General features: G+C 51.0%; 1 protein-coding gene across 1 annotated transcript in view; it reads right to left on the bottom strand.

Annotated features, from left to right (window-relative positions):
* The window catches only part of LOC147706612 (cell adhesion molecule CEACAM1-like), a 135,643-nt gene extending 113,206 nt beyond the window's left edge, over window positions 1–22,437 (bottom strand). Inside the window, exon 1 of the mRNA XM_086933101.1 lies at window positions 22,023–22,437. Coding sequence (XP_086789227.1) covers window positions 22,023–22,092 — 70 coding nt within the window. The 5' untranslated portion in view covers window positions 22,093–22,437. The remainder of the gene's footprint in view (window positions 1–22,022) is intronic.
* Between the last annotated feature and the right edge of the window lie 2,064 nt (window positions 22,438–24,501).

A 24,501-nucleotide genomic window follows, 5' to 3' on the forward strand; every position in this document is an offset into this window, starting at 1 on the left:
AATAACATTTAGTGATAAACAATTCTCTGCTGAAGACAGGATAATGTCAGGCTTACTCAAGCTAGCTTCAGAACCACGTTCATCAAAAGGGGTTGAACCCACAATGGGATAGACATTTTCCCCATCCAATGGGCAAGCAGCCTGCATGACATGCATGTCCCTCCACCAATGGGATGTGCAAGCTGCGGTTGGCAGAGAGATGAGTGGCTGTTCGATGCTCTTCAGATTTCCTTAAGTAACTGAGCTTGGATGGTCACGAAAGGTCACACAAGGACAACGCAAAGTCAACAGTAAGATGTACAAAGCCACGTCAGGGTCGATATGCTCCATCTTGTGTGGTTTTGGGAAGAAATGTAACTCCGTGTAGTTGCATGAGCGGCATCACGCTACATTTCTATATGGAAGGCATTCCAGGGTGGAGCGTTGGCGTTGCGATGTGGCCACCCATGGGCGTTGCGATCTGGCCACCCATGGGCGTTGCGATGTGGCCACCCATGGGCGTTGCGATGCGGCCACCCATGGGCGTTGCGATGCGGCCACCCATGGGCGTTGCGATGCGGCCACCCATGGGCGTTGCGATGCGGCCACCCATGGGCGTTGCGATGCGGCCACCCATGGGCGTTGCGATGTGGCCACCCATGGGCGTTGCGATGTGGCCACCCATGGGCGTTGCAATGCGGCCACCCATGGGCGTTGCGATGCGGCCACCCATGGGCGTTGAGATGCGGCCACCCATGGGCGTTGCGATGTGGCCACCCATGGGCGTTGCGATGCGGCCCCCATGGGCGTTGCGATGCGGCCACCCATGGATGTTGCCGCACTCCCAGATTTACAAAGACATCTAAACCTGGGAATGCGTGAAGTGATGACGCTTTCCCAAGTAAGGCGTATTGAGGAGAAATATGTTCATTTCTCCTCATTATATTCTCTTTCCACATGAGCGGCGCTCAGCAGCGCACATAGAAAGAGGAAAACGTCTGTAAGGATTATTTATGAGCAGGAAGGTATCTCTGTTGCAAACAAACAATCCTGTCTGTAATACAGGCCCCTTGCACTATTGTGCACCATGGTGCCTGTGTTGGCGCTAGACAGCACACCGTGCACCAGTGCAAGGGGAGAGCTGGAACGATCCATATCTTTGTAAATAGTGTGTATTTCTGCTCCCTCCCTTTCACGCAGTGCAGAAGCGTTGCTTGGTGCGCTGCAGTGCGAGAAAGTTTAGTAAATGTGCCCTACGTGAGGTGAGAACCTACAGGCAGGTCACTCTGTTCCAGAGACCCTCAGATCTCCAAACCCACAGATTTATTGATCTAGTCCAGTGAGGCGGCTTCGAGGAGGGAATTGATGTGATCCCGACCCCTGTCATTGCCAATATCTGCCATCAGGGCTGGTGGGGGAAGTGATGTGCCTTCCATGGTAGGCGTGGCCACCTCGGTGACCCTACAGCTGACTCCACGGCCCCCCCTTGTGTCTGTCCAGAAGCAAAGGTTGACGGGTTAAACTGCTGAAGCCTTTGTAATGGACATTAGGGGTCTCGGTCAGTGATGCTGCCCAGGTTTGTGGAGACTAGTCAAGGTTACTGAGTTAACAGCGAGTAGGGTGAAGAGACAAGACCCTTGTTTACATCACTCTCTCTGTGAGAGCAGGACACGGTATAAAGATCCAAAGATGCTTAAAGTTGAATTTCATGAAAGAATTTAATACTTGAATAGGAGTTGAAGCACAGCACATCAGTACAGGTTCAGATACAGATATTATAATACAGTTGGTCTGGAATCTGGAACCCAGGATGTAAGATGCAGGCACGCATCATACATTCCAGGCAGCAGACCCAGACAGGGAAAGGCATAGGGAACAGAACAAAGCAGTATAAACAGAATGCAACACATCTTACCCCTAAAAAAAAGAAAATTGGGAGCGCATTAATCTAGATATCTGCTGGGAACATTCTTTTGTCTATTGCAAGCCTTAACTCTAGAAGCAACAGAAGAATCTACATGAACAGCATTGGGAGAAGACATAGCGGGAAAAACATCAGATCTCCTTTGGCAGTAATCAAGAGCAGAAGAAGGAGAGCTACGTACATTTTCAACATTGTAATACTTAGCCACTCTGCGGACATTCCAGACTCTACCATCTTGCGTGACAACGCTATTTTTAAAGACTTTAACAATTTTGATAGGAGGGTAAAACTTAGAAAAACCCTTGACTAGAAAACCAGGTTTTCTAATTCGTACAGATCTCCTTTGGCAGTAATCAAGAGCAGAAGAAGGAGAGCTACGTACATTTTCAACATTGTAATACTTAGCCACTCTGCGGACATTCCAGACTCTACCATCTTGCGTGAAGATAGACTTAATATTTTGGAGGGGCGACCTGTAAATAATGGCCCGGTTCATCAGGAGCTACTTTTGAGTAGAAGCCTTGACATGATGTTGAATCGGGGAGTGAGGTCGGAGGCAAATCACTCTGTTATTATTCCCGACAGCGGACAAGCGCATTCCATCAGTACTCAGGGTGGTCTCCCTGGTGGAATAGCCCCTCCAGGGCCAGTTTTACAATCTGTGGCACTCCCATTAGCAGAACATAGAGGGCGCAGTGCAGCATGCTCAGGCGCTACCCGTGCACAGGCAGTGAATACCCCTAATGCACCATTAGCTGCTCTAGGGATGCCCACGCTGGGTAACGATGGGAGGGACTTTAATCTATCGAGCCTTCGAAGGGCGAACTTAAGACACAATATGAACCTAAATGAGACCTTATATCTCCCGCCAGAGGCAACTCCTTACACCATAGTGTTGACAAATATCCCTCCACTGCCCCCTCGTGCCCCCGAGCACTGGACAACACTGAGAAACAAGTTGCGGCATCTACCAGATATTCTCTTCACTGAATTTAAAATGGCGGGAAGAATTGGCCGGGTCGGCAAAACAAAAGAAGCAGCTGGCTGGGGATTGTGTAGTTTTAACTTTTAGATCCCCGTATCTGGTGCAGTCCGTTCTCGGTAGGGCGGCAACCAGTTTACTATGACCCAGCGGATTAATATCAGACCATTAGGGCACTTTCACAAACCATTCAAGGTCACTTGGAATAATTGCTTGGAGGAGAGTCATTGAAGTCATATGCAGCAAAGGTCTAGGCTCCCGGTCAGTAGCCGTTTTGATACCAACAATAATTTAGAAGATATAGACTAACTAAATCATTTTGAACGTCGTTTTTCATATGTGTACTAGATCCTAAAGATGAGTGGTGCAGGACACCGTCTTTGCTTCTTTTCCATTACGTTAGTTAGGGTGTAAGTAAATGCTTGCCCGTTCAACAGTTTTCTGAATGTTATTGCTTTGTCAAGCACACAGTTACCCTGTGCTACTAGTCCCTAGGGGCCCCCATGAAGATCTGAAGGACCGCAAGCGTCCCTTGGGGCGTACTTTGAGTATCCCTGTACTAGCAGAAGGGAGGCACCGAAATATGACCAAATATTCACGAACAGGGCAACTTACTGTTCTTAATCTAGTCTTCACATGTTTGGGGAAATTAATTTGGGTGTCCTAGACATAGGCTGGACAGGCAACCAGACTTTTATAGTTTTTTAGAAACTTAGGGCCATATTAGCAAGAAACTGCAAAAAATATTGCAGAGCGCGATTAGCGCGAAAATTTTCATCGCCAGACATCGCTGGAATATATTGCCGCGCTAACCCTGTATTAGCAACAATTAGCGCTATGGTGATATATGTTCCAGCTAAAGCGGGAGGGAAGGGCCAACATCGCGACCAAACAAGTGATGTTGCATGGGTGAAGGGGAAAAACCTTACTGATACGACCCTGTGGTCGTATCAGCATAATCCACCGCCCATGTTAGGTATTGGTAATAAAAATAGCAGGTGTTAAAAAAACGGCGATGACCCCAGTTAGCATGACTTTTTACGTCATTAACCGGGGCCAGGGCATCCTTGCTAATAGGCGATAGGCCTGTTAGTGGCTGTTTATCAGGTCTGTTGGTCGGGAACGCCTACTTTGCATGTCGTTAGCAATAAATATCGCTGACATGCAAAGCAGCACCCAAACTGGTCACTTTCGTCAGAAAGCTGTCGCTAACTGCTGTTAGCGACAGCTTGCTGATAGGGCGATAAAAAAAATGTTGCTTTAGCTGCAAAAAGTGCTGCTAAAGCAGTGATAAGGCCCTTGGTAATATGCCCCTTAAAGATTCATAGCTTCAACATATGGAACAGCAGATGTAAGATCAACAGGAAGATTGGGTCATTGTGAGAACTAGGTCCAGGGAGGCTTATTGTTTGAAATAGGGGGGTCTGGGAAACAGGGAGAAGAAAGGGAATTCTATTGATGAAGCTGTGTAATTTGATTAAATAATGGACCAGCAGTGGGTGAAGGGTAGTAAAAATTACGTAAAAGAAAGCAAAAAAAAAGTTACATTCAAAAAAGGGGGGGGGGCACAGGGAGTAGACACCTGGATACATATGAGATGGCAAAACAAGCCACAACATAATTGACAGGGTATTTTTGTAAATGCATGTAATGCATTTCCAGTATGACATTTAAGATTTAGCATTTTAGTCTCGTACATCCACTCACAACTATGCTTCTGAGCACACACTGAGACGTGGAATAGAGTAACCTTGAATAGGGAAAAGTACATAAACTCACAGAATTGCACACCATAGCAAGTCACAGGCATGAAGTACAATAAATCATAAAAAATAGTCAAAGCATAAAAAATTGCTCCCCCAAACTAAACCTGGGATCAATCTTGGCTTCCCCACTTGCCCAAACTGTGTGATCCTAGGCAACTGTTTTATTTCACTTTGCCTCCTTTTTCTTCTTCATCACACATGAGAGCACCTTGAAATGCATGAGTTCATGATGTATACTGTCCAAAACCTTCTCTTCCATTTGATTTATTTATAATTACAAAATAAAGGAATATCGGGCTCTGCGGTTGCCCTTTTTTCCACGATAACCTCATTGCGTCTTGTTGTCAGTTGGCTATTTCCTTTAGCGTGCCGAAGGACTGAGTAAGCCTGCTTATGTGTTGGCAGGCTATGCCCTGCTTTTACCTTATTTGTGGAATTTTTGCCGGATGGGCATGGATAGCGTGGTTTTACTGGTCTGGAAAGCCTAATGCCCCATGTGTCAAATTGTAGGTTTTGGCTTGTTATAAGCTGGGCAACCTCCGCTGTTTGCCATGTTCTGAGTGTTTGTTCATTTGGGTTTCCATTTCCTTTCTGGCAAAATTCCAGTCAGTAGGTGGGTTGTGTTGAAATATTTTAGTTCAACGATGGTTGCTAGATGTGAATGTGTTGCCCTTGTTCAGGATGTCGTGCCGCCCCTGGGACTCGTACTCTGGTATTAGTTATATTTGTTGTGGTAGTTGTCCATACTACTGGATGTTGGTGCTATCATTGATTTCTTGGTCTTTTCCCAACGCAATAGATATTTGTGTTCCATCATTAGCGTTGTTGGGTTTAGTCCTCTTTTTAGCATCTTTTGCTGAGGTGCCTAGCGATGACCTGATGCTCTGGTTATTCTTCTAGTCTCTTGCTGCGAAGTCCTCTTCTTGGGATACCACATTGGTTTCCCGGATGGCTACCCATGGCCAGTTCCCTTGTTTGATTTCTAAAGGAGTTACATTCTCCATGTTGTTAATGTTGAATCTAAGAATGTCATATAGCTTTACGCCCCTTGTTGTAGATCTGGGAGATGAGATCTTAGGACGCTGGTCGAAGTAGTCTTACAGTCCTTTTCTTGAAGGCATGTTTCTGCGTCTTTACTCGTCCCTGGCTCATAGTTTTCTCTTTTACCTTGGGCTTTTTCCATCCATCCTAACAGGGTCTCATCCTTAATCTTCGCGTCCCTGCTCTGTTGTGGGTTGATTCCTTCTCTCTTGTTTATTATTTCTTTTGTCCAGTCCTTCTGCTTTGGGTAAGTGACCCTGTTTACAAACAGTTGCCATGTCAAACTCCCAGCTTGCTCTCCTTGTTTCTTCTTCCCAGGGGGCAGTGTCTCCTCAGATTGGGCTCTACTTTGTTGCTTTCCTGTATTGCCTTTTTTTGAGCTTGAATCAGAGTCACTCTTAGTTGGATCACTAGTCTGTGTGCTTGTTGTTAGCCCTTTTGGTATTTGTGGCTCTCCGCCCTCCTCGGTGTGTGCTGCTATTCTTTCACTTAGCCCGGACACCGAAGTATCGCTGATGTGATTATCACTTTGTTCCTTGAGCTCTTCTTCCTTCCTAGCTGCCGTCACCAGGGACCACTCCCTGTGATGCCCAGTCGAGATATCAGTTGTTTCTTCAGAAGACCTTGTAACGTTGAATATGCCATTTGTTTCTTCAAATCCCACAGTGCAATCAAGTCCCCACAGCGTGAGTGTGTTATCATACTCAAGTCCCCACAAGGATAGTAAAACAAACCCACACATACACACACACAACCACACACAACCACACAACCAGACACACAACCAAACTCGCACAACCACACACACAACAACACACACAACCACACACACACAACCACACACACACAACCACACACACAACCACACACACACAACCACACACACAACCACACACAACCACACGCACAACCACACGCCCAACCACACATACAACCAGTCAAACAAACAACCACACACACAACCACACACAACTACCCAACCACACACACAACCACACACACACAAACACACCACAGACACACACACAAACACACACAACCACACACACAACCACAACCAGACACACAACCCAACACACACAACAACACACACACAACCACACACACAACCACACACACAACCACACACACAACCACATGCACAACAACACAACCACACACATAACCACATGCAACCACACACACAACCACACACACAAACAACCACACACACACAACCACACACAACCACACACAAAACCACAACCACACCCACAACCACACATACAACCACACCCACTACCACACACACAAAAAACACACCCAACCACACACACACACAAACACATACACACAACCACACACACAAGCACACACAAACAACCACACACACAACTACACACAGCCAAACACAACCACACACACACAACCATACACACAAAAAACACACGCAACCACACACACACAACCACACACACACTCAACCAACCACACACACAACTACACACAACCACACAACCGCACCCACAACCACATACACACACAACCACACCCACAACCACACACAACCACAATGACACACAACCACACACACAACCACACACATACAACCACACACACAAGCATAACCACACACGCAATCACAACCACAAACACACAACTACACACACACAACCACAACCACACACACAACCACACACACAACCACAAACAAAACAACACACACATACAACCGCACACACAACCACAACCACACACACACAACAACACACACATACAACCGCACACACAACCACAACCACACACAGCCACACACACACAACCACACACACAACCACAACAACACACAACCACATACACAACTACACACACAACCATAACCACACACACAACCACACACACACACACAACCACACACCCACACAACCACACACACCCACACAACCACACACACAAAACCACACACAATCATACACATACACGAGCACACACACACAACCACACACACAACCACACACACGCCCACTCACAACCACACACACAACCATACACACAACCAACTTCAACCAACCACACACACAACCACACACACACAACCACACACACACAACCACACACACAAACACGCCACAACCACACACAACTATACCACCACACACAACCACACACAACCACACCGCCACACACAACCACACGCAACCACACACACAAACATAAATAACCACACTCACACAATCATAAACACACACAAAACCACACCCAATCCCACAACCATACATACACCCAAAACCACACAGACAACCACACACACACAACAACACACACACAACCACACACACAACCACATTCACACACACAACCACACATACAACCACAACCACACACACAACCACAACCGCATACAAGGACACACACAACCTCAACCACACACACACAACCACACACACAGCCACACACAACCAACCACACTCAAACAAGCACACAACCACACCCATACAACCACAACCACACCCACATGACCACACAACACCACATACAACCACACACCCACACACAACCACAAAACCACACACACATAACCACACTCATACACACATAACCACACATACAAACACACACATACACACACAACTACAAACGCAACCACAACCACAACCACACACACACATTCACACCCAACCACACACCCAACCAAAACCACACACACAACAACACAAAAACACACACAACCACACACACAACCACACATACAACCACAACCACACACACCCACATACAACCAAACACCCAACCACAAAACCACACATGCACAACCACACACACACAACCACACTCATACACACACAACCATACACACACAACCACACATACAAACACAACCATACACACACAACCACAAACACAACCACACACACACACACACACACATTCACACACAACCACACGCCCAACCAAAACCACACACACAACCACACACACAACCAAACACACACAACCACACACAACCACACATACAACCACAACCACACACAACCACACATACAACCACACACAACAACACACAACCAAACACACAACCACTGACACACAAACACAACCACACACACACAACCACACACATACACACACACACACACACAACCACACACACCACACACACAACCAAACTCACACAACCACACACATAACCACTCACACACAACCACACACACAACCACACACACACAACCACATATACAACCACACACACAATGACATGCACAACCACACGCCCAACCACATGTGCAACCACACTGTTAGACGGACCGGGAGGGTCGGCCGAGGATAAGGGGAGAGGTCTCCGGGGAGAGCCGTCCCCAGCGATCGTACAGATAAGTAACTTCCCCCCCACAGACGGACACCACACCAGGATAAGGTTCAACGATACTTTATAGGCAATTCTTTAAGTACGGTAAAATGGTACAAGGAGGTCTGGACTCAGGGGTCCCCTCGATTCTGGTCTCTGGATTGGAAAAAGGGTAGCGGGACAGTCTTGTTACCAATAGATGAAAATAGCTCTCAATCCTCGAGCTCGGCGTTCTAGATGATCGGGCCGCGGCGGAGCCAGGCAGGTCCCGAGGTGGATGAAGGAAGCGACGGTCCGCGGCGGAGCCAGCAGGTCCCGATGAAGATGGTGGTTACAAACGGTCCGCGGCCACGCCAGCAGGTCCCGACGACGATGAAGGTTTACGAAGGTTGCGGCAGCGCCAGCAGGCAGGACGATAGTTCGCTAGGCAGAGCTACGGCAGCGCCAGTAGTCTGTCAAGGATGAGTTCTTCTCTGTGTCTCTTGACTCCAGGATACAACTGCCTTCCTGCTCTGGAGCTGCCCCAGTTATAGGGCTGGTGCCCTTAGATGTCCGGACCCTCGCACTTGGAGGTCGGGGGGTCCGGGATGAGGGGGTCCAGACACCCAGCAGGGGGGTGGAGCCAGCGCCCGGGGAGGTTGTGGGCGAGCGGCACCTGGCGGGGGAGAGCCATCGACACCTCTTTCTCCCATTGACCTGCCAAGTAGTCCGCTCACCTCCTGGGTGGATGGTGGTGCCGGGATGTCTGAGGCCTGGCCATGCCCAGGGTTGGGGTCGATCGGGGGCCATGCGGCCTTGTGGCGGAGTGTCCAAGATGGCGCCCAGGCGGGGCGCGCGGGCCAGTAGTGGATCGGGCCCACGAGGTCGATATGTTCAGAGGCAAGGGTCCCGGAGGGGACGGAAACCATGAAGTGGTGGTGTGTGACACTTGAGGGACCGGGCTCGGGCCTGGTCGGGCAGAGGGGGAGCGGCCCTTCATGTGGCCTGTCCAACATGCGTCCCCCCCAGCTGAAGGCGGGGAGAGTCACCCATCCTCTTGGGGACTCTCCTCGTCGAGGCGGAAAAAGCGGGACAGGCCATCCGCGTTGGCGTGATCTGGCCCAGGCCGGTGTTCAACCGTGAAGTCCATCCCTTGCAGGGAGATGGACCAACGTAGTAGTTTTGGATTCTCCCCCCGCATCTGCATCAGCCACTGCAGGGGTCGATGGTCAGTCTGCACCCGAAAGTGTGTGCCAAAGAGGTAGGGCCGGAGCTTTTTGAGGGCCCATACCACGGCGAAGGCCTCCCTCTCGATGGTGCTCCAGCGTTGTTCTCGAGGTAGGAGTCGCCTGCTGATGAAGGCCACTGGTTGATCAAGGCCTTCGGTGTTCAATTGAGACAGGACCGCCCCAATGCCGTGGTCGGAGGCATCCGTCTGGACGACGAATTCCCGGCTGTAGTCGGGGGCCTGGAGCACAGGGGCGGAGCACATGGCGGCCTTCAGTTGTTCGAAGGCTGTTTGACAATCTGGGGTCCAGTTGACCTTCTTGGGTTGATTTTTGGATGTGAGTTCTGTGAGGGGCCCCACTATGGTACCATAGTCTTTCACGAACCGTCTGTAATAGCCTGTGAGTCCCAGAAAGGCGCGTACCTCGGTCTGGGTGATGGGGGGCTGCCAGGACTGGATGGCGGCAATCTTGAGCTGCAGAGGGGCCACCAGGCCGCTTCCCACCTGGTGTCCGAGGTAGGTTACGGACCCCTGACCAATTTGGCATTTGCTGGCCTTGATCGTGAGGCCAGCTCGCTGAAGGGCCTGTAGCACCGCTCGAAGGTGGTGGAGGTGGTCGGACCAATGGTGGCTGTACACAGCGATGTCGTCTAGGTAGGCGGCGCTGAATCCTTCGAGCCCGGCCAAGACCTGATTGACGAGCCGCTGAAATGTTGCTGGAGCATTCTTCATGCCGAAGGGCATGACCTTGAAATGATAATGGCCATCAGGAGTGGAAAATGCAGATCGTTCTTGGGCCCGGGGTGTGAGGCCGATCTGCCAGTAGCCCGCCGTCAGGTCGAAAATACTGAGGTAGCGGGCAGCTCCCATGCGGTCAATTAGCTCGTCTGCCCGGGGGATGGGGTGTGCGTCCGTTCTGGTGACCGCATTCAAGCCCCGGTAGTCGACGCAGAACCGGAGTTCCGGTGTGGTGCCGGGAGTGGCTGCTTTGGGGACCAGTACTACTGGGCTGGCCCAGGGGCTGTCTGAGGGCTCGATGACCCCGAGCGTGAGCATTTTGGTTACTTCTTCCTGGATGCAGGCCCGTACCCGATCTGGTACGAGGTAGGCCCGGTGGCGGATAGGGGGGCTGTCACCCGTGTCCACGTCGTGTACACACCAGGAAGTGACACCTGGGGTGAGGGAAAACAGGCTGGCGAACTGCAACAGAAGGTCTCGACATTCTTGGCGTTGTTCCAGGGTGAGGGCCTCCGAGAGTCGGACCCCATCCACGGAGCCATCTTTCTCCCGAGTCCGTAGGAGGTCAGGGAGGGGCTCGGAGTCTTCTTCGGCTCCATTGTCTGTGGCCATCAGGAGGCTGAGTTCTGAACGCACAAAGTGGGGTTTCAGTCTATTAGCGTGGAGGACTCGGAGGGGATTTCGTGAAGATTCCATGTCGATGAGATAGGTGACAGGACCCTTGCGCTCGACTACCTTGAAGGGCCCTGTCCACTTGTCTTGCAGGGCGCAGGGTTCGGTGGGGGACATCACCCATACTTGCAGTCCAGGCTCAAATTCGATGGAGGAGGCATTCTGGTCATACCACTTTTTCATGTCCTCTTGACTGGCCTCCAAGTTTGCTTTTGCCAGCTCTCGGAACCGTCGGGTCTGGTTGCGGAGGGTTAGGAGGTATTTGAAGACATCTGGAGGGTTCTTTAGAGGGGGCATTTCCCAGCCTTCCTTGACTAGACTGAGAGGCCCCCGTACGGGATGTCCATACAGTAATTCAAACGGACTGAAGCCGAGGGACTTCTGGGGGACTTCTCGATATGCGAAGAGGAGGCACGGCAGCAGCACATCCCACTGGCGACGGAGGGGCTCTTCCAACCCCCCAATCATCCCTTTGAGCGTGCGGTTGAACCGCTCAACGAGTCCGTTTCCTTGAGGGTGATAGGGGGTCGTGAATCGGTAGGTGACCCCACACTGTTGCCAGAGGGACTTCATATATTTGGAAATAAAGTTCGTGCCTCTGTCGCTGACGACTTCTCGGGGGAAGCCCACACGGGAGAAGATCCCCATCAGGGCCCGGCCGACTACCGGGGCAGTCACAGTTCGCAGGGGAACAGCCTCGGGGTAGCGGGTGGCGTGGTCCACCAGCACCAGGATGAACCGATGTCCTTGTTTTGTACGGGGGTCCAGGGGCCCCACAATGTCTATCCCGACCCTCTCGAACGGGGTGGTGACCACGGGAAATGGTTGCAGGGGGGCTTTTAGTTTGCGGCCGCTCTTTCCACTGGCTTGGCACGTGGGGCAAGATCGGCAATGCTGGAGTACATCATTCCTCATTTTGGGCCAGAAGAAGTGGGTCACTAGGCGGCTGTAGGTTTTATCCTGACCCAGGTGTCCAGCCAGGGGGACATCGTGGGCCAGGTTTAGCAAGAAGTCTCTAAAACGGAGGGGTACCACTAGCACTCGGCTGGCCCCCAACTCCGCGATCCTTTGTTCACTGTATAGCAAATCATTGTCCCAGTAGATCCAATGTGTTCCGGAGGTATCCCCTGCGCTCTGGGCGAGGGCTTGTTGGCGGAGTCCCTCGAGGGAGGGACAGGTCTTCTGCTCTTGGCGAAACTGCTCCTGTGTGGGCCCCCCCTCCTGATGCCACTGGTCGAGGCCAGCGAGGTCCGGAGGTTGAGCTGGTTCTGGGGGGACGGCCCGGTCGGTGTCTTCGACTGGGGCGACCGGGGGAGGAGGCGCCGGCCATTCGGGCTCCTCTGGTCGGGGATTGGCACGGGCGGCCATGGACCGGGTGGTGACGCACGCCCAGTCCGGGACGCCTAACATCCCCAGGTGTTCTCTTCGTTCGACGGCTGCCCACGGAGAGCTTTCAAGGTCATTTCCCAGGAGGCAGTCTACGGGGGCATCATCTCGGACCGTCACTTTCAACATGCCGGAGACCCCTCCCCATTCGAAAGGGACGCAGGCCATCCGACACAGACTTTCCGAGTTATCGGCTGAACGGACAGGGCAGAGAATGTTTGGTAGGAACTGTTCTGGGGTCACCAGGTGACAGCGGACGGCTGTTATACTGGCCCCGGTGTCACGGAGGGCTTCGGCCTGGCGTCCATTGATGCTCACCCATTGGCTGTACTTCCGGGTGTTAGCGGGTAGGGGGACCCGCGGGACCATGTCTTTCCCCCCCTAAGCATGCTAGAGCCATGGCGGCTGGCTCCCATTCTTGATGCTCTTGCTCATATTCTTCCTGCTCCTCTGAGAGCTGTTCTTCCCCCAGGGCAGCAGCGGCCACTTGGTGGGGTCTTGGGGTCTGGTACTGTGGGCAATTTGGGTCGTTTGCATAGTGGCCGACTCGTTGGCATCGGTGACACGTGACATTGGCTCTGTATCCCGGTCGTGCCGGGGTGCTGCCCCGGTTGGCCGGGGGGGTGGTGCTGGTAGCGGGGGCGACCGGAGCGTTGTCTCTTCCTCGGCCTTGGCCCCCTCCTCCTCCTCGGGGACGGTGCTGACCGTTGTTGTTCCGGTTCTGTTCAGAGGATCCATTTCGGCCCACCCTGGTGATTTCCCACCGGTCAGCCTCGGCTGCGAGCTGCCGTGGATCAGTCAATTTGCTGTCGAGGAGGTGCTGCCGGAGCTCAATGAAGCAATTGTTTGATAGATGCTCCCACACCATGAGATTGAAGAGTTGTTCGTAAGTTGTGGCATTGCTTCCTTTGATCCAGCCCTCGAAGGCTCGGCTAAAATAGTTCACGTAGTCCACCCAAGTTGTACCCGGGATGCGGGTGCAGTCTCGGAACCTCTGACGGTACATCTCGGGTGTGAGCCCATAGCGGGTGAGGAGGGCAGCTTTCATGTGGTCATAGGAGGTCATCAGATGGTCCGGGAGCTGTAGCAGGGCATCGCGGCCCTCATTGAGGAATCTCCCCCGTAGACCGGCTCCCCAGTCGCTTCGATCGATCCGGTGGGCAGTCATAGCGATCTCGTAGGCCTTAAACCATTGCTGGATGTCGTCCTCTCGGAAGTATTCTCGAACGACATCCTTGGGGATGTGTACCTTTTTCTCTGTTGCCCCTGGGGTGCGGGGTTGCTCGGGCACCCCTAATTCTTTGTTCTGTTTGCGTAAGTCTATCTCAGCTAATTTGCGCTCGTGTTCATATGCCAGTCTCTTTTCCTCGAGCTCCCTTTGTCTCTGTTTTTCCTCTCTTTCCTCTCGGAGACGCAGGTGCTCTAAGCTCAGTTTTTGTTCGGCCAACTTAAGTTCAACATCCATTTTGAGCCGGGCCATTTCTAGTTCATGTAGTCGTGTTCTTTCTCGTTCTTGGATCTCGTCTTGCGAGAGACCCGTTCTTCGTTCCTCGGGGGCCGTGGTGTTTTTTTCTACTGCTGCGATGTTTTGGTCGGTGGTTCCGACGGCCCCGGTTTCTGCCCAGGACTCTAGGGCATGCTTGAAATCGTCTTTGGTACTTAGACCGGTGGTAGCGATACCTAGTTCGATGCAGAATTGTTTTAATTCACGATGGCTGTACTCGTCCAATTTCTCCATCTGAAATTTCTCGGTGGATCCGCTTTCTTTGGTTGTCATCGTGATTTCGTCGTGGGGTGAGCTACTTTCTGTACGATTATGCGGTGATTCGGATCGCGCCGCTGGCCACCAATGTTAGACGGACCGGGAGGGTCGGCCGAGGATAAGGGGAGAGGTCTCCGGGGAGAGCCGTCCCCAGCGATCGTACAGATAAGTAACTTCCCCCCCACAGACGGACACCACACCAGGATAAGGTTCAACGATACTTTATAGGCAATTCTTTAAGTACGGTAAAATGGTACAAGGAGGTCTGGACTCAGGGGTCCCCTCGATTCTGGTCTCTGGATTGGAAAAAGGGTAGCGGGACAGTCTTGTTACCAATAGATGAAAATAGCTCTCAATCCTCGAGCTCGGCGTTCTAGATGATCGGGCCGCGGCGGAGCCAGGCAGGTCCCGAGGTGGATGAAGGAAGCGACGGTCCGCGGCGGAGCCAGCAGGTCCCGATGAAGATGGTGGTTACAAACGGTCCGCGGCCACGCCAGCAGGTCCCGACGACGATTAAGGTTTACGAAGGTTGCGGCAGCGCCAGCAGGCAGGACGATAGTTCGCTAGGCAGAGCTACGGCAGCGCCAGTAGTCCGTCAAGGATGAGTTCTTCTCTGCGTCTCTCGACTCCAGGATACAACTGCCTTCCTGCTCTGGAGCTGCCCCAGTTATAGGGCTGGTGCCCTTTGATGTCCGGACCCTCGCACTTGGAGGTCGGGGGGTCCGGGATGAGGGGGTCCAGACACCCAGCAGGGGGGTGGAGCCAGCGCCCGGGGAGGTTGTGGGCGAGCGGCACCTGGCGGGGGAGAGCCATCGACACCTCTTTCTCCCATTGACCTGCCAAGTAGTCCGCTCACCTCCTGGGTGGATGGTGGTGCCGGGATGTCTGAGGCCTGGCCATGCCCAGGGTTGGGGTCGATCGGGGGCCATGCGGCCTCGTGGCGGAGTGTCCAAGATGGCGCCCAGGCGGGGCGCGCGGGCCAGTAGTGGATCGGGCCCACGAGGTCGATATGTTCAGAGGCAAGGGTCCCGGAGGGGACGGAAACCATGAAGTGGTGGTGTGTGACACTTGAGGGACCGGGCTCGGGCCTGGTCGGGCAGAGGGGGAGCGGCCCTTCATGTGGCCTGTCCAACACACACACACACACAACCACCCACAAACACACACAACTACCCAACCACACACACAACCACACATATAACCACACACACACAAACACATCACAGACACACACACAAACACACACAACCCACACACACAAGCACAACCAGACACACAACCCAACACACACAACAACACACACACAACCACACACACAACCCACACACACAACCACACACACAACCACAACCCACATGCACAACCACACACACAACCACACATGCAAACAACCACACACACACAACCACACACAACCACACACACAACCACACACATAACCACCCATACAACCACACACACAACCACACACACACACATAACTACACAAACAACCACACACACACAACCGCACACACACAATCACACACACAACCACACACACACAACCACACATATACAACCACAACCACACAACCACAACCACACAACCACAACCACACACACCCAACCACACCCAACCACACAACCACACACAAAACCACACACACAACCCACACACAACCACACACACAACCACACACAAACAATCACACACACAACCACATGCCCATCCACACATACAACCACACACACAAACAACAACACACACAACTACACCCAACGGCCCAACCACACACACAACCACACACACAACCACAAACACACAAACACACCACAGACACACACACACAACCACACAAACACACACAACCACAACCAGACACACAACCCAACACACACAACCACACATACACAACCACAACCACATGCACAATCACACACACACAACCACACACACAACCACAACCACATGCACAACCACACAACCACACACACAACCACACACACAAACAACCAAACACCCACAACCACACCCAAACACACACACAACCACACACACAACCACACCCATAACCACACATACAACCACACACACAACCACACACACAAAATAAAACACACACCCACACACACACAACCACACCCACACAACCACAACCACACAACCACACACACACAACCAGACAAAAAACCACACACACAACCCACACACAACCACACACACAACCACACACACAACCACATGCCCATCCACACATACAACCAAACACACAAACAACCATACACACAATTAAACCCAATGACCCAACCACACACACAACCACACCCACAAACACAACCACACACACAACCACACACACACAAACACACCACAGACACACACACACAACCACACAAACACACACAACCACAACCAGACACACACACAACCACACAAACACACACTACCACACACACACACAACAACCAGACACACAACCATACACACACAACTACAACCACACATACACAACCACAACCACATGCACAACCACACACACAACCACACACACCAACAACAACACCCACAACCACACACACAACCACACATACAACCACACACAACCACATACAACCACACACACACAACCACACACAAGCACAACCACAACCACACACACAACCATACACACACTACACACACAACCACACACAACCACAAACAAAACAACACCCACACACAACCACAACCACACACACTACCACACACACACAACCACAACCACACCCAACCAAACCACACCCAACCACAACCACAAACACAACCACACACACATAACCACACACACAACCACAAACACAACCACACACACAACCACGCACACAACCACACACAAACACAACCATACACACCCACACAACCACACACACACCACACACATACACAAACACACACACACAACTACACACACATCCACACACAACCACACACACACCCACATACAAACACACACAGCCAACCTCAACCAACCACACAACCATACACACAACCACACACACACACAACCACACACAACCACACACACAACCACACCACAACCACAACCACACCCAACCATACCACCACACACAACCACACACAGCCACACACAACCACACACACACATACCCGGCCCCCGGCCACTTACTGCCTATCAGCCTCCTCTCAGCCAGGTAGCACAATCGCGATCAGTTTCACTTTCACATGATCACAATAAGTTTCACTTTCACGGCCACCTTCGCCGTGAAAGTGTTCGCATTTCTACTTTTATTCAGCATTCACTCTTGTTTTCTAGTTCTTGACAATCCATTCTCTACAATATTTAAGCAGCCTGCACGTATCCCGTCAACCATACCACTCCATGCATTTTCCCTGATCCACATAGATATCAGTGGTACAGACAAAGGTAACCAGGTTTCTTATCCTTCCTTCAAGCAATAACCAGAATACTAAACTGCATTTGTGCCCCACTTAGTTTTAATCAGCAAACAGTTATTCTAATCAGTTTGTTACACAGAGTTTGTGCCTTAGGAGAAGGGCAGTGGCACTCGAATGGCACTATACGCTAGTGTGTTCAAAAGAGTTGTTTAAAAAAAAAACGTTTTAGGAAAAATTGACTCTTTTAAAAATTCTGATTCCACCAGAACCCGAGACCTCCACAACACCCTGTTCTTTTAACTGTCAGCTCTGAAAAGGAGACCAATATTGCCCCTATTTTTATTATTCAGTTTCCTCTGTTCAATTCTGATGTGCTTTTTCAACTTGTTGCTAGTTCATTGCGAATTTTACAGTTACTAATTCAAATTGTGTTAGCTTTGGCTTATTTGCAATGCAAACTTTATCTCAATAAGTTGCTGTAACAAGCTGCAAGTACGCTACGGAAGCCCATTCATTTGCTAATTATTTCCCACATAAGGTTGCAAGACCCTAAAGTGGAGTTTTCAGGATTTCGAATAGTTTCTTGTTTGAAGATGTTACTCTCTCCTGCGCACCCCACTCCTGTACTAAGGTTACGAGTGACTTGGCATCTGCCTTTCAGAGGTTCTTGTATCCACCCAAGTCTAACCTGGCGCTGGTGCGTCCCAGCCTGGCACACACCGGGTGATGATCTCCTCACCTCCTTCTAGATCCCAGATCACGACTGTTTGCAGTCTGTCACTCACCCCTCACCTCCCTGGCACTCACCCTTCACCCCCTCAGGCCTGGCAGTCACTCCTCGCACCTGGCACTCACCCTTCTCCCTCTCTGGCACTCAGCATTGACTCTCAGTGACACTCAACTGTCACCTCCCTGATTCACCCTCGACCCTCCTGATACTCATACTTCCCCTCCCTTGCACATATCCTTCACCTCCCTGATACTCACCCATGTCCCTCCTGGCATTCACTACTCGCCCCCTTGGCACTCACCCTTTACCTCCATGGCACTAGCCCTTCATCCCCCTGGCCTGGCAGCTACCCTTCACCCTTTGCACTCACCCTTCCCCTCCCTGGCACTCCCCTTTGACTCTCCTGACTCTTTCATCTCACCTCCATGGCACTCACCCTTCCACTCCCTGGCACTCACCTTTGACCCTCCTGACTCTTTCATCTCACCTCCATGGCACTCACCCTTCATCTCCCTGGCACTCACCCTTCATCCCCCAACGTAGCACTAAACCTTCACCACGTGGTACTAGCCCTTCACCCCCTTAGACTGGCAGCCACCCCTCACCCCTGGCACTCAAACTTCCCCTTCTCAGCACTCACCCTTCCCCTCCCTGGCACTCACCTTTGACCCTCCTGCCTCTTATGTCTCATCTCCCTGGCACTCACTCCTCACCTCTATGGCACTCACCCTTCATCCCCATGGCCTGACAGTCACCCTTGTCCCTCCTGGCACTAGCCCGGTTCCCCCCAAGAACAAAAAATAACAAGCATTGGCATAGCCAGTAGGTCTCGCCTTTGGGACCTTATAAGTGTTTAGCCATGCAACAGTTGTTGTGGTTGCACCAAGGATATTGTGCTGCATAACTCAATACTTAGAAGGTCCCAAAAGCGAGACCTATTGGCTATGCCAATGCTTGTTGTATTTTTGTCTTCTTCTTTCTTTTCCACCTGTTTGGAGCAACTAGTTGTATTTTCCTGTCAGCTCTTGTGGGTTGGATGCTTGGCACCTCTGCTGTCTAAGGGCTATTATTTTTTCTAGGGGGGTTGAAAGGAGACTCAGCTTGTCGATTATTGGACCACAGGCTCTGGGACTTTGCTCTAACGTATATTTGGATTGCCCTGTTGTTACTAACTTATTAAGTTTATCCAGTTTGGTATTTAACCCTGCTATATATAGCGCTGTAATATTCATAAGGTCTATTTGGATATCCAGCTTATCCAATTGCAGGTTAAGTGCCTTTACAGAGGATTCAAGTGCGTCTAATAAAGACCTAACGAGCTCCGAGTGACTACTTATGTCGCTGAGCGTTTTTCCTTGCGAAGATGTCTGCTCAGTACCTGAATATTGTTGCGCGTTTAACAAATAATTGCTCATTGATGTTTGACTAGCATTCTGTGGTATCTGAGCTGATGCACTCGCAATTTCTTTTTTTTCCAGTTCAGGTATTCCCACTTCATTTTGCATTGGGATGGTTTCGTCCTCTTTGCTTAGTTCATGGGAAGGGGCTCTGCACACACCAGGGGGCATATTATCAAGGGATTTATCTCCGCTTTTTTGGCTTTAAAAGCCAAGAAAGCGGAGCTAAAATGATCTCCCTATCAGCAACAGGGTGCTAACACGCAAATTCGCATGTTAGCACCCTTTTTCTCAACGCTTCCCCTTGCATCTCTAATGAGATGCAAAGGGGGCGTTCCAGAGAAAAATAATAGGAGAAATGTTGTTAAGCGACATTTCTCCTATTATCAAGGATTTCGCTAACCCTGTTAGTGATAAAAAAAGCAGCGCTAACCGCGGTTAGCACTGCTTTTTTTACACCTGGTATTTTCCTGACTTAGCCATGATATCCTATGGAAGGTGGATATCATGGCTAAGTTTGTGAGCCCCTATCATCAAGCTAACGCCAAACTTTGAGAGATTATCGTTAGTTTTCCAGCGATAATCTCTCAATTGGCAGTTAGCGTGAGGATTTTTATCACTTCTGAGATAAACCTTGCTTATAGCAAGTTATCTCTGCGATAATTTCCGGCGATGCTTAGCGTTAAAAAATGTGTTACTAAGCATCGTTAGCGTTAAATATCGCTTAACGTTGGTAATATGCCCCCAGGTTCTCTGCGTCTCCCTCTCAGGACACACTCTTCAATTTAGGAACGCTCTCGGGAAGCGTTTGCACACACCCGGCTCCTTTCTCCTCACCTCCCTGCTCCCTCCCAGAAGTCACTCCTCAAGGTAGGAACCCTCTGGAGAGGGCTCTGCACACACCCGGCTCCCTTCTTTTCGCCACCCTCCAGGAGATACTGCTCAAGGTAGGAACCCTCTGGAGAGGGCTCTGCACACACCCGGCTCCCTTCTTTTCGCCACCCTCCAGGAGATACTGCTCAAGGTAGGAACCCTCTGGAGAGGGCTCTGCACATACCCGGCTCCCTTCTTTTCGCCACCCTCCAGGAGATACTGCTCAAGGTAGGAACCCTCTGGAGAGGGCTCTGTACACACATCAGGCTCCCTACTCTTCACCTTCTCCCAGTTCATCTCCTGTGGATCAAGGTCTCATGAAGGTCATGCAGAGAGATGAAGGTCTCCCAGATACCAGGGCACGTGGCTGGATGGAGGTCATGGACAGTAAACAACTCTCGCCCTGGAGATTAGGAGGCATTAGATCACCTTATAACAATGGTACTAAAATAGTGCAAAAATAGGAACAATAGTGCACACAAATAGTGCACATCTTGTAACTGTAGGAACAGTTGCTCTGTGTTACTCCGTCACCCTCTACATTTCCCAACCTAGGTGCTTGGAAGACTTCTCTAGGTCATTTAGGTGCTTTATAAAAACAATTAAAGAATACATTAAAGAACAATTCAGAAACACGCTTGCCTCTTTTATCTCCCTGCTTACGTCATGCTTACGTCATTCATGTGAGACATGGCTTTCCACAATCTTAGATTTTGAAGCTACCGACAATGCAATTAATTAGTAATGATGTGAGGTCAGTGTCCTCTATCTCTAGATGACGCAATGCGTGACCCTGGGAATCTCCTGTGTGTGCAGAAACTGCAGGCACCGGTCATGGTGTCTCACTGTCCTTTGCCTTACCTGTGTGGATCCAGCCCCAGCCGCCATGAACTCGTCCACCCGGCCTCCAGCTCTTCACTGAAATCACCATTGTGCGTCAAACACCACGAGCTGAAGTCACACTTGAGCTGGAAGAAGAGTTCAGTGTGTAGAACCTGACTTGTGAATCCCTCCCCCGTCCTCAGAGACAGAACTCTTGAGCCTTCCACAATCCGATCCTTTCACGATCCAGTGTGCAGTGAGAGTGTCTCTCTCAACCTGTGTACTCCTCTGTCTGCAGAGACAGGACACCCGAGCATTTCACAGTCAGATCCTTCAACAATCCTGAGTGCAGTGAGAGTGCCTGCTCTTGCCCTGTCTCCAGTCTCCTCCAGCCCTCAGCTGCAGGGATGCCTCCTCCCCTCTCACCAGCTGTGACTCCATGGGTCTGTGGTTAGAGTTGGTCTCTCTTTTGCAGAAAACGTCTGCATGGCTTTACTTCACCACTACAGTCAGTTCCTCTTCTCGAGCAGGAAACGGTTCCCACGCCTTTGGCTATACTTTGAACTTTGCAGACCAGCATCCTCAGACAGGACATGGAGACACTGCAGCCCAGATCCAGAAAGATGTTGCATTGAGTGTGCATCTCTTTTCTAACACAGACCGGAATAAATATCCAGTTTGATCTTCACGAAGCAATTCAAATGGTGATTTGTGTTGGTTTGTAACCAAACGTACTGCTACCCAATGCTCTTCCTTGCATTACTCTGCTTCAAGGAATCTTTCCACAAATGGTTCATGGCCCTTCCTGTGCGTCCACCCATGGATTGTGTCACAGGCTCATGTCTGCAAAGACTTGTAGAGATGAATTTGCCTAAAATCAGTGTGGTTAAGGCCACACATGCATGAAGATGACCACATCTTATGGAGATCTGGCCGCTGCTGTAACCATCCTGCACCCTGTCTCTTAAACCCCGTCACATATCGGGGAGGGTGCGCTGCCATGGCAGGCACTGAGGCCCAACCAGGAGCGCTCTGCAGCTTGTAACGGCAGAATGGGCCACGCAGAGCTTTGATGGGTGAGGCTTTGGGAACAGACCTGGAAGCCCCATGTGACTCTGCTAACCTCCTGCCGTGGGTCTACATATAGGAGGTGGCCATTGAGTTGGATCTGCATCAAATCACATCCCACCCTCCCCCTCAGCCTGCCCAGCATCGTCAGCCACATCTGAGATGCAGCAGCAACCCACCAAAACCCTGAACTGTAGGGACAAGCCTACGAAGTTCCACATCATGAGAACTACACTGGAGAAATAGCTGGGCCTTGATCCCCCTATCAAGGACAATGTGATAAGTCCCTGGGGCATGATGGATGCGCCAACTGGGGGGGTCACCATTTGGTAAGCCAATTGTGGCGAAAGGGGGAGGAATTTTGTCCAGGTTCCTGTCATTCCCTCTGGGACCCCCGTGCTGGGGTCTGCAACATGGGGGGTGCTTCTGTTTTCTGCCTGGGGGCTCCTAACTGACAGAGAGCAGCACAAGCCATTGTCTAGGCAAACAGAAGAGCAGTGCCTTGAGATTACCCTCCCCCAGCGCTCCCTCGAGTGGTGATGTTGGTTACCCCTGCGGGTGAGGAACAAGCAGGGTGTGGACTGAGGCAGAAGGCTAGCGTCCCCAGTTACTGCTTCTACAGGAGGAGTGCCACTCCTGTTCCCCCCAGGCCTACATAGCTGCACAACACTTGGGGAGCTCTACTGTGGGGCTAATCATGCTACTTGCAAACCGGGGATGACAGTGGCCCCCACTCTCCTCTGTTCTCCAGCCTCCCACCACTTCTCTGCCTGGTGAGCCCTCTGTGAACATCACAGCGCACACAAAATCGACCAAAGGTCTGGCAGGAGGCACACACTTCATCCTGGACACTACACCACCCTACCTGGAGGAGACCAAGCTTAAGGATGATGGCCCACTGTGCCCCCCAATTCATTCAACAAGCTGTTCTGTATCCTTGAGTCCATCACAGCCATGCAACAGAGGCTTGAGATGAAATCCGACCGGATGGCAAATTACATGAATCTCCTGTGCAACCACCATCGTAAGTTACATGACAGGGTGAAAATTACCCAGACTATCCTCCACGTGGTACAAGCATTGGTAAATGAGCTAAAAAAACAGGTGACACATCTCACTACAAAAGTCGCACAGTTGGATCAACAGGCTGGAGATATGGAGAGATGCAGCAGGTTCAACAACATTAAAATGGTTGGCCTCCCCAAGGACTCAGAGGGACCTGATATGATGGCATTCATTGAGTAATGGCTCAGCACGAGGGTGGTTACCAAAGGGCCTGTCCCATTCTTTGATCTGGGAAGGGCCCACGAGTACCGGCATGGCAACCTCCTCCAGCAGAGCTCTGTCCAGTAGTAGCAACATTACTTAACGACAGGGAAACCTGTTGCACACAGCCCACACACCCGGCCCCCTACAACTTGGGATGCTGAAATTGCCCTGTTCCCAGACT

This window comes from Lissotriton vulgaris, chromosome 7 (assembly GCF_964263255.1).
Source record: "Lissotriton vulgaris chromosome 7, aLisVul1.2, whole genome shotgun sequence".
In the NCBI taxonomy this organism is placed as follows: Eukaryota; Metazoa; Chordata; class Amphibia; order Caudata; family Salamandridae; genus Lissotriton; species Lissotriton vulgaris.